Raw genomic sequence first — 14731 nt, 5'->3', positions numbered from 1 at the left:
GTTAATGGCTAGCTCGGTCCGCCACATTAATCTGTCTGAGCGTTAAGGGAGGATAACGGCTAGCTCGGTCCACCACATTAATCTGTCTGAGCGTTAAGGGAGGATAACGGCTAGCTCGGTCCACCACATTAATCTGTCTGAGCGTTAAGGGAGGTTAAGGGAGGATAACGGCTAGCTCGGTCCACCACATTAATCTGTCTGAGCGTTAAGGGAGGTTAAGGGAGGTTAATGGCTAGCTCAGTCCACCACATTAATCTGTCTGAGCGTTAAGGGAGGTTAATGGCTAGCTCGGTCCACCACATTAATCTGTCTGAGCGTTAAGGGAGGTTAAGGGAGGATAACGGCTAGCTCGGTCCACCACATTAATCTGTCTGAGCAGTTAAGGGAGGTTAAGGGAGGATAACGGCTAGCTCGGTCCACCACATTAATCTGTCTGAGCGTTAAGGGAGGTTAACGGCTAGCTCGGTCCACCACATTAATCTGTCTGAGCGTTAAGGGAGGTTAAGGGAGGATAACGGCTAGCTCGGTCCACCACATTAATCTGTCTGAGCGTTAAGGGAGGTTAAGGGAGGATAACGGCTAGCTCGGTCCACCACATTAATCTGTCTGAGCGTTAAGGGAGGTTAATGGCTAGCTCGGTCCACCACATTAATCTGTCTGAGCGTTAAGGGAGGATAACGGCTAGCTCGGTCCGCCACATTAATCTGTCTGAGCGTTAAGGGAGGTTAATGGAGGTTAATGGCTAGCTCGGTCCGCCACATTAATCTGTCTGAGCGTTAAGGGAGGATAACGGCTAGCTCGGTCCACCACATTAATCTGTCTGAGCGTTAAGGGAGGTTAACGGCTAGCTCGGTCCACCACATTAATCTGTCTGAGCGTTAAGGGAGGTTAACGGCTAGCTCGGTCCACCACATTAATCTGTCTGAGCGTTAAGGGAGGTTAAGGGAGGTTAATGGCTAGCTCGGTCCACCACATTAATCTGTCTGAGCGTTAAGGGAGGTTAACGGCTAGCTCGGTCCACCACATTAATCTGTCTGAGCGTTAAGGGAGGTTAACGGCTAGCTCGGTCCACCACATTAATCTGTCTGAGCGTTAAGGGAGGTTAATGGCTAGCTCGGTCCACCACATTAATCTGTCTGAGCGTTAAGGGAGGATAACGGCTAGCTCGGTCCGCCACATTAATCTGTCTGAGCGTTAAGGGAGGTTAATGGCTAGCTCGGTCCACCACATTAATCTGTCTGAGCGTTAAGGGAGGTTAAGGGAGGTTAATGGCTAGCTCGGTCCACCACATTAATCTGTCTGAGCGTTAAGGGAGGTTAATGGCTAGCTCGGTCCACCACATTAATCTGTCTGAGCGTTAAGGGAGGTTAAGGGAGGTTAATGGCTAGCTCGGTCCACCACATTAATCTGTCTGAGCGTTAAGGGAGGTTAAGGGAGGTTAACGGCTAGCTCGGTCCACCACATTAATCTGTCTGAGCGTTAAGGGAGGTTAATGGCTAGCTCGGTCCACCACATTAATCTGTCTGAGCGTTAAGGGAGGTTAACGGCTAGCTCGGTCCACCACATTAATCTGTCTGAGCTTTAAGGGAGGTTAAGGGAGGTTAATGGCTAGCTCGGTCCACCACATTAATCTGTCTGAGCGTTAAGATACTTTTGCAAAAGCCTCTTTGACCTTCAATAATGCACACACTCGAATGAACCAGGAAGGTGATTACAGAATGGCTACTGAGATATTTTATAGCAACGATACACCCCCTTCAACGTACATTGACAAACCACAGATCTTAGTAACAGTTCACAAAGGTTAAGTTTTATATGACAGATATCCATAAAACACAGCAGACAGTAACTGCTATGTCAACAGGGTTCATTGTATAGCCCAGTATCTGGTCCCCCTAGAACCGTCCCTCCCTGGTACGGTATTGAACAGAACCATTAGCTCATGTCCTCTGGAATGCTTTTTAGGCTTTCTTATCAAAATACACCATAAATCTCCTCTGTCAGCGCTATCTCATAGAGGCCCATCCTCAGTAAAACACCTCTTGTTCCCACTCCTGGACAAGTTCACTGAGGGGAGTGACCTGCGCACAGACATTGTGGAGACGATTAATTGGTTCCTCATTAATCACTCCATCCCTTCACATGGTTTAAGAATAGGTAAAGACATTCACATATGAAGACAATGTTTCATTCAGTCCTCCTCTCTTGCTGATATTCTGCATAGCAACAGAGACATGTAAAAAACAAGTCTGACCTCTCCCCTCTCTGGGCCCCAAGTGTCTGAGCCCCAGCTGAGGGAAACGTGCAACTGAAAGACACCAGAGTCCAAAGGACACTTTCTAATGACAAGTATCTCACATAAGCATATTATACTAATAAAACATCTTAATTATCTATGTTACCCAACTAATTCTGATTCATCCCCCACAGATCCCACTCTAGAGCTTTGATATGCCCGTAGAGTATATAATTTGCAACAATATATTGAAAACTTTGCCAAATTCAAGATGGTATATTTTCAATATTCATGTTTATATTTTTAAATATTCCCTTCTCTCTTCACTCTCTCGTTCTCTCTGTAACAGGAGTTCTGAGACTCAGACACCTCTGGAACTTCAACAAGATGCGCTGGTGAGTGATGCTGTGTTTATTAGGTGTTCATGCATACTCATGTTTTTATTGTTGTTGTGTGGGCTTGAGAAGAAAAAGCAGCCACTTAAAATCTTTGATCCTCTCCTTTAGCACGCTAATCCACTTACACCGGTTAAGCTAGAAACGCTGTTCAAACGTGCACGCTGGTCTCTCTTGAGTTGCTTGTATACGACTTTATGATGTCTTTTCTATATTCTACAGCTCCCCATTGTGACATCATCAATTCCAACATTCCATTCGCAAATCAGCTACTTTGACCACTTTGTTAACAATTTAGACCAGGGTTTCCCAAACTCGATCCACGGGACCCCACGGGGTGCATGTTTTTAGTTTTTTTTGTCCTAGCACTACACAGCTGATTCTAATAATCAACTAATCATCCAGGTTTGATCATTTGAATCACCTGTGTAGTGTTAAGGCAAAACGTAAACGCGCACCCCGTGGGGTTCTGAGAACTGAGTTTGAGAAACGCTGACTTATACCCTGACTACAGGGTGTAAAAAAAATGTATTTAGAAATCTATATTATTCAATTATTGCACCCACACTGCTCGCGTGCGACAACAAGTAGCCGCGTTGCCAAGGGCTAAAATAGAAGTCAGTTCTATTTGTGACGCAGATCGCGCTACAAGTCCTGCCTCTTCCATCTCCTCATTGGTTTATAGGAGCAGGTACCCACGTGCCATCTCCTCATTGGTTTATAGAAGCAGGTACCCACGTGCCATCTCCTCATTGGTTATACCCACGTGGGTGACTGAAAGACGAACGAGGCCAGTGGCGGTAATGCACCTAATTTATGAAAGTTGCCAATCGCGATATAAAGTCCAGAGAAGAAAAAGGCTGGAAGGAGGAGAGATGACTAGAAACGCTTCGGTTGACCGTTTTTATGTGTGGATTAATTGTCGGAGTAGAGGACCTTGTACATTTCAGGTAAAATAACAACTCAATGTTTATATCCCAGGACAAATTAGCTAGCATCAGCAAGCTAGCTCTATAGGACAAATTAGCTAGCAAGTGCAAGCTAGCTAGCTAAATTGCCATAAATGTTTAATGCTTTTTGACCTGTCCCCAAATTAATGTAATTGGTTCAGAGTTTGTTTTGATATTTTAACCTGCGTGTCGTGATCGCGTTTGGTGTGGGGGGACAAAATAAATGTATGCACGATGGCCGTGGGGTGTGGGGGGACAAAATAAATGTATGCACGATGGCCGTGGGGTGTGGGGGGACAAAATAAATGTATGCACGATGGCCGTGGGGTGTGGGGGGACAAAATAAATGTATGCACGATGGCGCGCGCGCGCAGCCGGTTTTCGGTTCCATGTTAGACAAACAGAGCGTATGAAATCTTCCTCTACTTCTCAAATCTGACTGCAGAACAAAAAATGTTATGATAAAAGTCATCGCTGTTTTAGTAAACACATCAACAACATTTTCTGTAACTTTTTATAAACAACTGACATTGTTAGCGCCAACACGTTAGACGACAAGTTAGCGTATGACATCTTCGTCTACTTCTCTGCTATTCAAATCTGTAGGTATTACGTATTTTAGTAACTGCATCAACACCTTTTTTTTGATCACTCTCCCAACAACAGACAAAAGCATTGTGTGTTAAATCTCCCTCTGCTTCGCTGCTTTTCAAATCTGAAAAATATTAGGAATAGCTTCTACCAATCAGAACGAGCTGTTTTAGTAACCAATCAACTTCTCTCTTTCTAGAAGCTAGCAGATTCATTATTTACCAACAACAGCTGCAGATTCCAATGAAACTACAGTGGCAAGATAAAGTATGTGAACCCTTTGAAAATACCTGGATTTCTGCATAAATTGGTCATAAAATTTGATCTGATCTTCATCTAAGTCACAACAATAGACAAACACAGTCTTCTTAAACTAGTAACACAAAAACAATAATATGTTTCATGTCTTTATTGAACACACCAGGTAAACGTTCACAGTGCAGGGTGGGAGAAGTATGTGAACCCCTGGATTTAATAACTGGTTGACCCTCCTTTGGCAGCAATAACCTCAACCAAACGTTTTCTGTTGTTGTGGATCAGACCTGCACAACGGTCAGGAGGAATTTTGGACCGTTCCTCTTTACAAAACTGTTTCAGTTTAGCAATTTTCTTGGGATGTCTGGTGTGAACTGCTCTCTTGAGGTCAGGCCATAGCATCTGAATCGGGTTGAGGTCAGGACTCTGACTGGGCCACTCCAGAAGGTGTATTTTCTTCTGTTGAAGCCATTCTGTTGTTGATTTACTTCTGTGTTTTGGGTCGTTATCCTGTTGCATCACCCAACTTCTGTTGAGCTTTAATTGGAGGACAGAGAGCCTTACGTTCTCCTGCAAAATGTCTTGATAAACTTGGGAATTCATTTTTCCGTCGGTGATAGCAAGTTGTCCAGGCTCTGAGGCAACAAAGCAGACCCAAACCACGATGCTCCCTCCACCATACTTTACAGTTGGGATGAGGTTTTGATGTTGGTGTGCTGTGCCTCTTTCTCCACACATAGTGTTGTGTTTTCCTTCCAAACAACTCAACTTTAATTTAATCTGTCCACAGAATATTTCGGCAGTAGCGCTGTGGAACATCCAGGTGCTCTTTTGTAAACTTCAGACGTGCAGCAATGTTTATTTTGGACAGCAGTGGCTTCTTCCGTGGTGTCCTCCCATGAACACCCTTCCTGTTTAGTGTTTTACGTATCGTAGACTCGCCAACAGAGATGTTTGCATGTTCTAGAGATTTCTGTAAGTCTTTAGCTGAACACTCTAGGATTCTTCTTAACCTCATTGAGCATTCTGCGCTGTGCTCTTGCAGTCATCTTTTCAGGACGGCCACTCCTAGGGAGAGGAGCAACAGTGTTGAACTTTCTCCGTTTATAGACAATGTGTCTTACTGATGAACATCAAAGCTTTTAGAGATACTTTTGTAACCCTTTCCAGCTTTATGCAAGTCAACAATTGTTAATCTTAGGTCTTCTGCGATCTATCTTGTTCGAGGCATGGTTCACATCAGGCAATGCTTCATGTGAATAGCAAACTCAAATGTTGTGAGTGTTTTTTATAGGGCAGGGCAGCTCTAACCAACATCTCCAATCTCGTCTCATTGGTTGGACTCCAGGTTAGCTGATTCCTGACTCCAATTAGCTTTTGGAGAAGTCATTAGCCTAGGGGTTCACATACTTTTCCCAACCTACACTGTCAATGTTTAAATGATATATTCAATATAGACAAGAAAAATACAATAATCTGTGTTTTATTAGTTAAAGCAGACTGTGTTTGTCTATTATGACTTAGATGAAGATCAGATCAAATGTGAAGACCAATTTATGCAGAAATCCAGGTAATTCCAAAGGGTTCACATACTTTTTGTACACTGAACTAAAAATATAATATATATAATATAAATATAAATGCAACATTTAAAGTGTTGGTCCCATAAGCTGACATAAAAGATCCCAAAAATGTTCCCTATGCACAAAAAATATTATATATCTCAAATGTTTTGCACAAAACTACAGTCCCAACTTACATTGAGGAAATAATGTTTATTTAAAATGAACTATAACTAGACGGTAACTTTACAAGTAAAGTTGTGGGGCTAAAGCTCTTTAAAAATATTTCTGTGGTAATGGAAGGAGTTTAAAAAGTACTTGAATTATATTATTCGAATAGTGAAATAATTTCAATGGGGGAAAATCTGTCCATAGACTGGTACAAAAAAACAAAAATTCGACAGATATCTCCTTTTGCACTGTTTGGTATTTTTCTTCAAACCAACATTGAGATGACCCAACTTAGATTTCTTACATTCAGATTTAAGACTATTTATACTTTTTAAACTATAAACTATTACAATGTGCAGAAATTAACATGGGTTTGAGTTAACGTAGCGGTAGCTATTTAAAATGGTCCTGCTTCTTCTCCAATTAACCTACAAGACCAACTTTAAAACATTCAAGCTATTAATTTACTATGGATCCTGTCAAGGCAGCAGCTACTCTTCCTGGGGTTTATTATGGATCCCCATTAGTTCCTGCCAAGGCAGCAGCTACTCTTCCTGGGGTTTATTATGGATCCCCATTAGTTCCTGCCAAAGCAGCAGCTACTCTTCCTGGGGTTTATTATGGATCCCCATTAGTTCCTGCCAAGGCAGCAGCTACTCTTCCTGGGGTTTATTATGGATCCCCATTACTTCCTGCCAAGGCAGCAGCTACTCTTCCTGGGGTTTATTATGGATCCCCATTAGTTCCTGCCAAGGCAGCAGCTACTCTTCCTGGGGTTTATTATGGATCCCCATTAGTTCCTGCCAAGGCAGCAGCTACTCTTCCTGGGGTTTATTATGGATCCCCATTAGTTCCTGCCAAGGCAGCAGCTACTCTTCCTGTGGTTTATTATGGATCCCTATTAGTTCCTGCCAAGGCAGCAGCTACTCTTCCTGGGGTTTATTATGGATCCCCATTAGTTCCTGCCAAGGCAGCAGCTACTCTTCCTGGGGTTTATTATGGATCCTCATTAGTTCCTGCCAAGGCAGCAGCTACTCTTCCTGGGGTTTATTATGGATCCCCATTAGTTCCTGCCAAGGCAGCAGCTACTCTTCCTGGGGTTTATTATGGATCCCCATTAGTTCCTGCCAAGGCAGCAGCTACTCTTCCTGGGGTTTATTATGGATCCCCATTAGTTCCTGTCAAGGCAGCAGCTACTCTTCCTGGGGTTTATTATGGATCCCCATTAGTTCCTGCCAAAGCAGCAGCTACTCTTCCTGGGGTTTATTATGGATCCCCATTAGTTCCTGCCAAGGCAGCAGCTACTCTTCCTGGGGATTATTATGGATCCCCATTAGTTCCTGCCAAGGCAGCAGCTACTCTTCCTGGGGTTTATTATGGATCCCCATTAGTTCCTGCCAAGGCAGCGGCTACTCTTCCTGGGGTTTATTATGGATCCCCATTAGTTCCTGCCAAGGCAGCAGCTACTCTTCCTGGGGTTTATTATGGATCCCCATTAGTTCCTGCCAAGGCAGCAGCTACTCTTCCTGGGGTTTATTATGGATCCCCATTAGTTCCTGCCAAGGCAGCAGCTACTCTTCCTGGGGTTTATTATGGATCCCTATTAGTTCCTGCCAAGGCAGCAGCTACTCTTCCTGGGGTTTATTATGGATCCCCATTACTTCCTGCCAAGGCAGCAGCTACTCTTCCTGGGGTTTATTATGGATCCCCATTAGTTCCTGCCAAGGCAGCAGCTACTCTTCCTGGGGTTTATTATGGATCCCCATTAGTTCCTGCCAAGGCAGCAGCTACTCTTCCTGGGGTTTATTATGGATCCCCATTAGTTCCTGTCAAGGCAGCAGCTACTCTTCCTGGGGTTTATTATGGATCCCCATTAGTTCCTGTCAAGGCAGCAGCTACTCTTCCTGGGGTTTATTATGGATCCCCGTTAGTTCCTGCCAAGGCAGCAGCTACTCTTCCTGGGGTTTATTATGGATCCCCGTTAGTTCCTGCCAAGGCAGCAGCTACTCTTCCTGGGGTTTATTATGGATCCCCATTAGTTCCTGCCAAGGCAGCAGCTACTCTTCCTGGGGTTTATTATGAATCCCCATTAGTTCCTGCCAAGGCAGCAGCTACTCTTCCTGGGGTTTATTATGGATCCCCATTAGTTCCTGCCAAGGCAGCAGCTACTCTTCCTGGGGTTTATTATGGATCCCCATTAGTTCCTGCCAAGGCAGCAGCTACTCTTCCTGGGGTTTATTATGGATCCCCATTAGTTCCTGCCAAGGCAGCAGCTACTCTTCCTGGGATCTGGCAAAATGAAGGCCATTATACAATTTTAAAAACATTACACTACATTTATTACAGAATTCACAAAACTCTGTGTGCCCTCAGGCCCCTACTCTACTACCAATGCAAAATCCATGTGTACGTTTGTGTATAGTGTGTATGTTATCGTGTGTGTATGTTATCATGTATCTGTGTGTGTGTGTATGCATGTGTCTGTGCCTATGTTTGTGTTGCTTCAGTCCCCGCTGTTCCATAAGGTGTATTTTTATCTGTTTTTTAAATCTGATTCTCCTGCTGCATCAGTTACCTGATGTGGAATAGAGTTCCATGTAGTCATGGTTCTATGTAGTACTGTGCTCCTCCCATAGTCTGTTCTGGACTTGGGGACTGTGAAGAGACCTCTGGTGGCATGTCTTGTGGGGTATGTATGGGTGTCTGAGCTGTGTGCCAGTAGTTTAAACAGACCTCTGGTGGCATGTCTTGTGGGGTATGGATGGGTGTCTGAGCTGTGTGCCAGTAGTTTAAACAGACCTCTGGTGGCATGTCTTGTGGGTTATGGATGGGTGTCTGAGCTGTGTGCCAGTAGTTTAAACAGACCTCTGGTGGCATGTCTTGTGGGGTATGGATGGGTGTCTGAGCTGTGTGCCAGTAGTTCAAACAGACAGCTCAGTACATTCGGCTTGTCAACACCTCTTACATTTGCATAAAATAGCTCATCAACAGTAACTCTTGGAACTGTTCTGCTAGACACCAAACCAACTTTCCCTTGTTCAGGATATAATATCCTATCAACTGATTCTTCACCAGCTAGCATGCACCCCACATTCTCTTCATGAAATTTACTTTTCTAGTTTATTTTGACTTCAGTTGGATGAATTGTGTGTGTCAGTCCGGTTTCTGTTTGGACAGTGTGTGTTCCTGTCTTGTCTGAATGGACAGTATGTGATCTGTCGGGTTTCTGATTGGACAGTATGTGATCTGTCGGGTTTCTGATTTGACAGGACTCCGGCTGCGTCGGACATCTGTTTCACCAAAGAGTTACACTCCAGATTCTTCAGCAGAGGGAAGTGTGTTCCCGTCTGCAGAGGTGAGGGGGGAGGGAGGATGGGAAGCAGGGGGGGAGGGAGGATGGGAAGCAGAGGGGGAGGGACTGTGTGGCACAGGAGGTTGGTGGCACCTTAATTTGGGAGGACATGCTCAGAATTTTTACCAGTCACAAATGTATTACTAGTAAGAGGTAATGTGATATGTTGTTTTCATTTCAATTTTTGTGACCTGAGTCTTAACCAAAATATCACAGATGAGACAAATGTTCACCTGCCCCTTTAAGCCCGGAGGTCACCGTGGTAACGTGACGAGTCATGTTTGTGCCTGTGAGATTTGAGAGTCCGACTAGTAGCAGTGTTTTTTAAAATATGTTTTTATATTAACTTTATATTAATAGCAGATGCCTTATTTACATAAGTATTCACACCCTTTGCTATGAGACTCGAAATTGACCTCAGGTGCTTCCTGTTTCCATTGATCATCCTTGAGATGTTTCTACAACTTGATTGGAGTCCACCTGTGGTAAATTCAATTGATTGGACATGATTTGGAAAGGCACACACCTGTCTATATAAGGTCCCACAGTGCATGTCTGAGCAAAAACCAAAGCCATGAGGTCGAAGGAATTCAGCAATCGGCGAAGAAGGGCCTTGGTCATGGAGATGACCGAGAACCCGATGGTCACTCTGACAGAGCTCCAGAGTTCCTCTGTGGAGATGGGAGAACCTTCCAGATGTCAACCATCTCTGCATCACTCCACCAATCACGCCTTTATGGTAGAGTGGCCAGACGGAAGCCACTCCTCAGTAAAAGGCACATGACAGCTCACTTGGAGTTTGCCAAAAGGCACCTAAAGGACTCAGACCATGACAAACAAGATTCTCTGGTCTGATGAAACCAAGATTGAACTATTTGGCCTGAATGCCAAGCGTCACGTCTGGAGGAAACTTGGCACCATCCCTACGGTGAAGCATGGTGGTGGCAGCATCATGCTGTGGGGATGTTTTTCAGCGGCAGGGACTGGAAGACTGGTCAGAATCAAGGCAAAGATGAACGGAGTAAAGTACAGAGAGATCCTTGATGAAAACCTGCTCCATATCGCTCAGGACCTCAGACTGGGGCGAAGGTTCACCTTCCAACAGGACAACGACCCTAAGCACACAGCCAAGACAACTCAGGAGCTTCGGGACAAGTCTCTGAATGTCCTTGAGTGTCCCAGCCAGAGCCCGGACTTGAACCCGATCGAACATCTCTGGAGAGACCTGAAAAATAGCTGTGCAGCGACGCTCCCCATCCAACCTGACAGAGCTTGAGAGGATCTGCAGAGAAGAATGGGAGGAACTCCCCAAATACAGGTGTGCCAAGCTTGTAGTGTCATACCCAAGAAGACTCAAGGCTGTAATGTTTTTCTTTGCTCAGAGGTGTGGTTGTCTCTCCATGTGTTCCTCATTTATATATTGGTGTGCCTGTGTCTCCTAGGTGATGGGGTGTATCAGAAAGGCATGGACTTTGTTCTGGAGAAGCTGAATGGAGGAGACTGGGTCCACATCTTCCCTGAGGGTACGATCTCTCTCGCTCTGTGTGTTATAGGGGGAAAGTCCTCTACTAAAACTGAAACTCTCTTTTCTCTCTCAGGGAAAGTCAACATGACTGAGGAGTTTATACGGTTGAAATGGGGTGAGTTACCTAGGTCAAATCAAATCAAATGTATTTATATAGAAACCCAGTTACCTAGGTCAAATCAAATCAAATGTAGTTATATAGAAACTCAGTTACCTAGGTCAAATCAAATCAAATGTATTTATATAGAAACCCAGTTACCTAGGTCAAATCAAATCAAATGTATTTATATAGAAACTCAGTTACCTAGATCAAATCAAATGTATTTATATAGAAACCCAGTTACCTAGGTCAAATCAAATCAAATGTATTTATATAGAAACCCAGTTACCTAGGTCAAATCAAATCAAATGTATTTATATAGAAACCCAGTTACCTAGGTCAAATCAAATCAAATGTATTTATATAGAAACCCAGTTACCTAGGTCAAATCAAATCAAATGTATTTATATAGAAACCCAGTTACCTGGGTGTGTCTGTGTGTCTTCCTGTGTGTCAGTACTAAAGGTCAAGGACGCAAAGTCGTCACTTTTCAGCAATATTTGCCGTTTTGATCTCAAAATAGGTCATCCACATGAATCGTGAAGATCCATAAAAAACATGTTTGGGGGGTTATATAAAGGAGAGGCCCAGAGTGGATCACTACCTTCTCTCACCAAGTTAATGACTGAGCACAGAATGCAACCTACAAATAGAGTATCAGAGTTCAGAATGAGAATATCAGAGTGATGTCATATAGGTAATATCAGAGTGATGTCATATCAGAATGAGAATATCAGAGTGATGTCATTTCAGAGTGATGTCATATCAGAATGATGTCATATCATAGTGAGAATATCAGAGTGATGTCATATCAGAGTGATGTCATATCAGAGTGATGTCATATCAGAATGAGAATATCAGAGTGATGTCATATCAGAATGATGTCATATCAGAATGATGTCATATCAGAATGATGTCATATCATAGTGAGAATATCAGAGTGATGTCATATCAGAGTGATGTCATATCAGAATGAGAATATCAGAGTGATGTCATATCAGAATGATGTCATATCAGAATGAGAATATAAGAGTGATGTCAGATATTATTATATATTACTGACTGTTGGAGCTACTGTAGAAAAACCAGCATTATATTTTACTGACTGTTGGAGCTAGAAACACCAGCATTATATATTACTGACTGTTGGAGCTACTGTAGAAACACCAGCATTATATATTACTGACTGTTGGAGCTACTGTAGAAACACCAGCATTATATATTACTGACTGTTGGAGCTAGAAACACCAGCATTATATATTACTGACTGTTGGAGCTAGAAACACCAGCATTATATATTACTGACTGTTGGAGCTGCTGTAGAAACACCAGCATTATATATTACTGACTGTTGGAGCTAGAAACACCAGCATTATATATTACTGACCGTTGGAGCTACTGTAGAAACACCAGCATTATATATTACTGACTGTTGGAGCTACTGTAGAAACACCAGCATTATATATTACTGACTGTTGGAGCTAGAAACACCAGCATTATATATTACTGACTGTTGGAGCTACTGTAGAAACACCAGCATTATATATTACTGACTGTTGGAGCTAGAAACACCAGCATTATATATTACTGACTGTTGGAGCTACTGTAGAAACACCAGCATTATATATTACTGACTGTTGGAGCTAGAAACACCAGCATTATATATTACTGACTGTTGGAGCTACTGTAGAAACACCAGCATTATATATTACTGACTGTTGGAGCTACTGTAGAAACACCAGCATTATATATTACTGACTGTTGGAGCTAGAAACACCAGCATTATATATTACTGACTGTTGGAGCTACTGTAGAAACACCAGCATTATATATTACTGACTGTTGGAGCTAGAAACACCAGCATTATATATTACTGACTGTTGAAGCTACTGTAGAAACACCAGCATTATATATTACTGACTGTTGGAGCTAGAAACACCAGCATTATATATTACTGACTGTTGGAGCTAGAAACACCAGCATTATATATTACTGACTGTTGGAGCTAGTGTAGAAACACCAGCATTATATATTACTGACTGTTGGAGCTACAGTAGAAACACCAGCATTATATATTACTGACTGTTGGAGCTACTGTAGAAACACCAGCATTATATATTACTGACTGTTGGAGCTACTGTAGAAACACCAGCATTATATATTACTGACTGTTGGAGCTACTGTAGAAACACCAGCATTATATATTACTGACTGTTGGAGCTACTGTAGAAACACCAGCATTATATATTACTGACTGTTGGAGCTAGAAACACCAGCATTATATATTACTGACTGTTGGAGCTAGAAACACCAGCATTATATATTACTGACTGTTGGAGCTACTGTAGAAACACCAGCATTATATATTACTGACTGTTGGAGCTAGAAACACCAGCATTATATATTACTGACTGTTGGAGCTACTGTAGAAACACCAGCATTATATATTACTGACTGTTGGAGCTAGAAACACCAGCATTATATATTACTGACTGTTGGAGCTACTGTAGAAACACCAGCATTATATATTACTGACTGTTGGAGCTACTGTAGAAACACCAGCATTATATATTACTGACTGTTGGAGCTACTGTAGAAACACCAGCATTATATATTACTGACTGTTGGAGCTACTGTAGAAACACCAGCATTATATATTACTGACTGTTGGAGCTAGAAACACCAGCATTATATATTACTGACTGTTGGAGCTAGAAACACCAGCATTATATATTACTGACTGTTGGAGCTAGAAACACCAGCATGATATATTACTGACTGTTGGAGCTAGAAACACCAGCATTATATATTACTGACTGTTGGAGCTAGAAACACCAGCATTATATATTACTGACTGTTGGAGCTACTGTAGAAACACCAGCATTATATATTACTGACTGTTGGAGCTAGAAACACCAGCATTATATATTACTGACTGTTGGAGCTACTGTAGAAACACCAGCATTATATATTACTGACTTTTGGAGCTAGAAACACCAGCATTATATATTACTGACTGTTGGAGCTACTGTAGAAACACCAGCATTATATATTACTGACTGTTGGAGCTGTAGAAACACCAGCATTATATATTACTGACTGTTGGAGCTACTGTAGAAACACCAGCATTATATATTACTGACTGTTGGAGCTACTGTAGAAACACCAGCATTATATATTACTGACTGTTGGAGCCTGTAGAAACACCAGCATTATATATTACTGACTGTTGGAGCTAGAAACACCAGCATTATATATTACTGACTGTTGGAGCTACTGTAGAAACACCAGCATTATATATTACTGACTGTTGGAGCTACTGTAGAAACACCAGCATTATATATTACTGACTGTTGGAGCTACTGTAGAAACACCAGCATTATATATTACTGACTGTTGGAGCTACTGTAGAAACACCAGCATTATATATTACTGACTGTTGGAGCTAGTAGAAACACCAGCATTATATATTACTGACTGTTGGAGCAGTAGAAACACCAGCATTATATATTACTGACTGTTGGAGCTACTGTAGAAACACCAGCATTATATATTACTGACTGTTGGAGCATTAGAAACACCAGCATTATATAT

At 42.4% G+C, this 14731-nt stretch overlaps 1 protein-coding gene across 1 annotated transcript in view; it reads left to right on the top strand.

Annotated features, from left to right (window-relative positions):
- The window catches only part of tafazzin (tafazzin, phospholipid-lysophospholipid transacylase), a 91467-nt gene that overhangs the window by 25338 nt on the left and 51398 nt on the right, over positions 1-14731 (top strand). Inside the window, exons 4-7 of the mRNA XM_045696586.1 lie at positions 2586-2631; positions 9430-9515; positions 10955-11035; positions 11111-11152. Coding sequence (XP_045552542.1) covers positions 2586-2631; positions 9430-9515; positions 10955-11035; positions 11111-11152 — 255 coding nt within the window. The remainder of the gene's footprint in view (positions 1-2585; positions 2632-9429; positions 9516-10954; positions 11036-11110; positions 11153-14731) is intronic.

Source organism: Salmo salar, chromosome ssa15 (assembly GCF_905237065.1).
Source record: "Salmo salar chromosome ssa15, Ssal_v3.1, whole genome shotgun sequence".
Classification (NCBI taxonomy): Eukaryota; Metazoa; Chordata; class Actinopteri; order Salmoniformes; family Salmonidae; genus Salmo; species Salmo salar.
The sequence above is the reverse complement of the archived record's forward strand: the minus strand, read 5'-3'. Positions and strand labels throughout refer to the sequence as shown.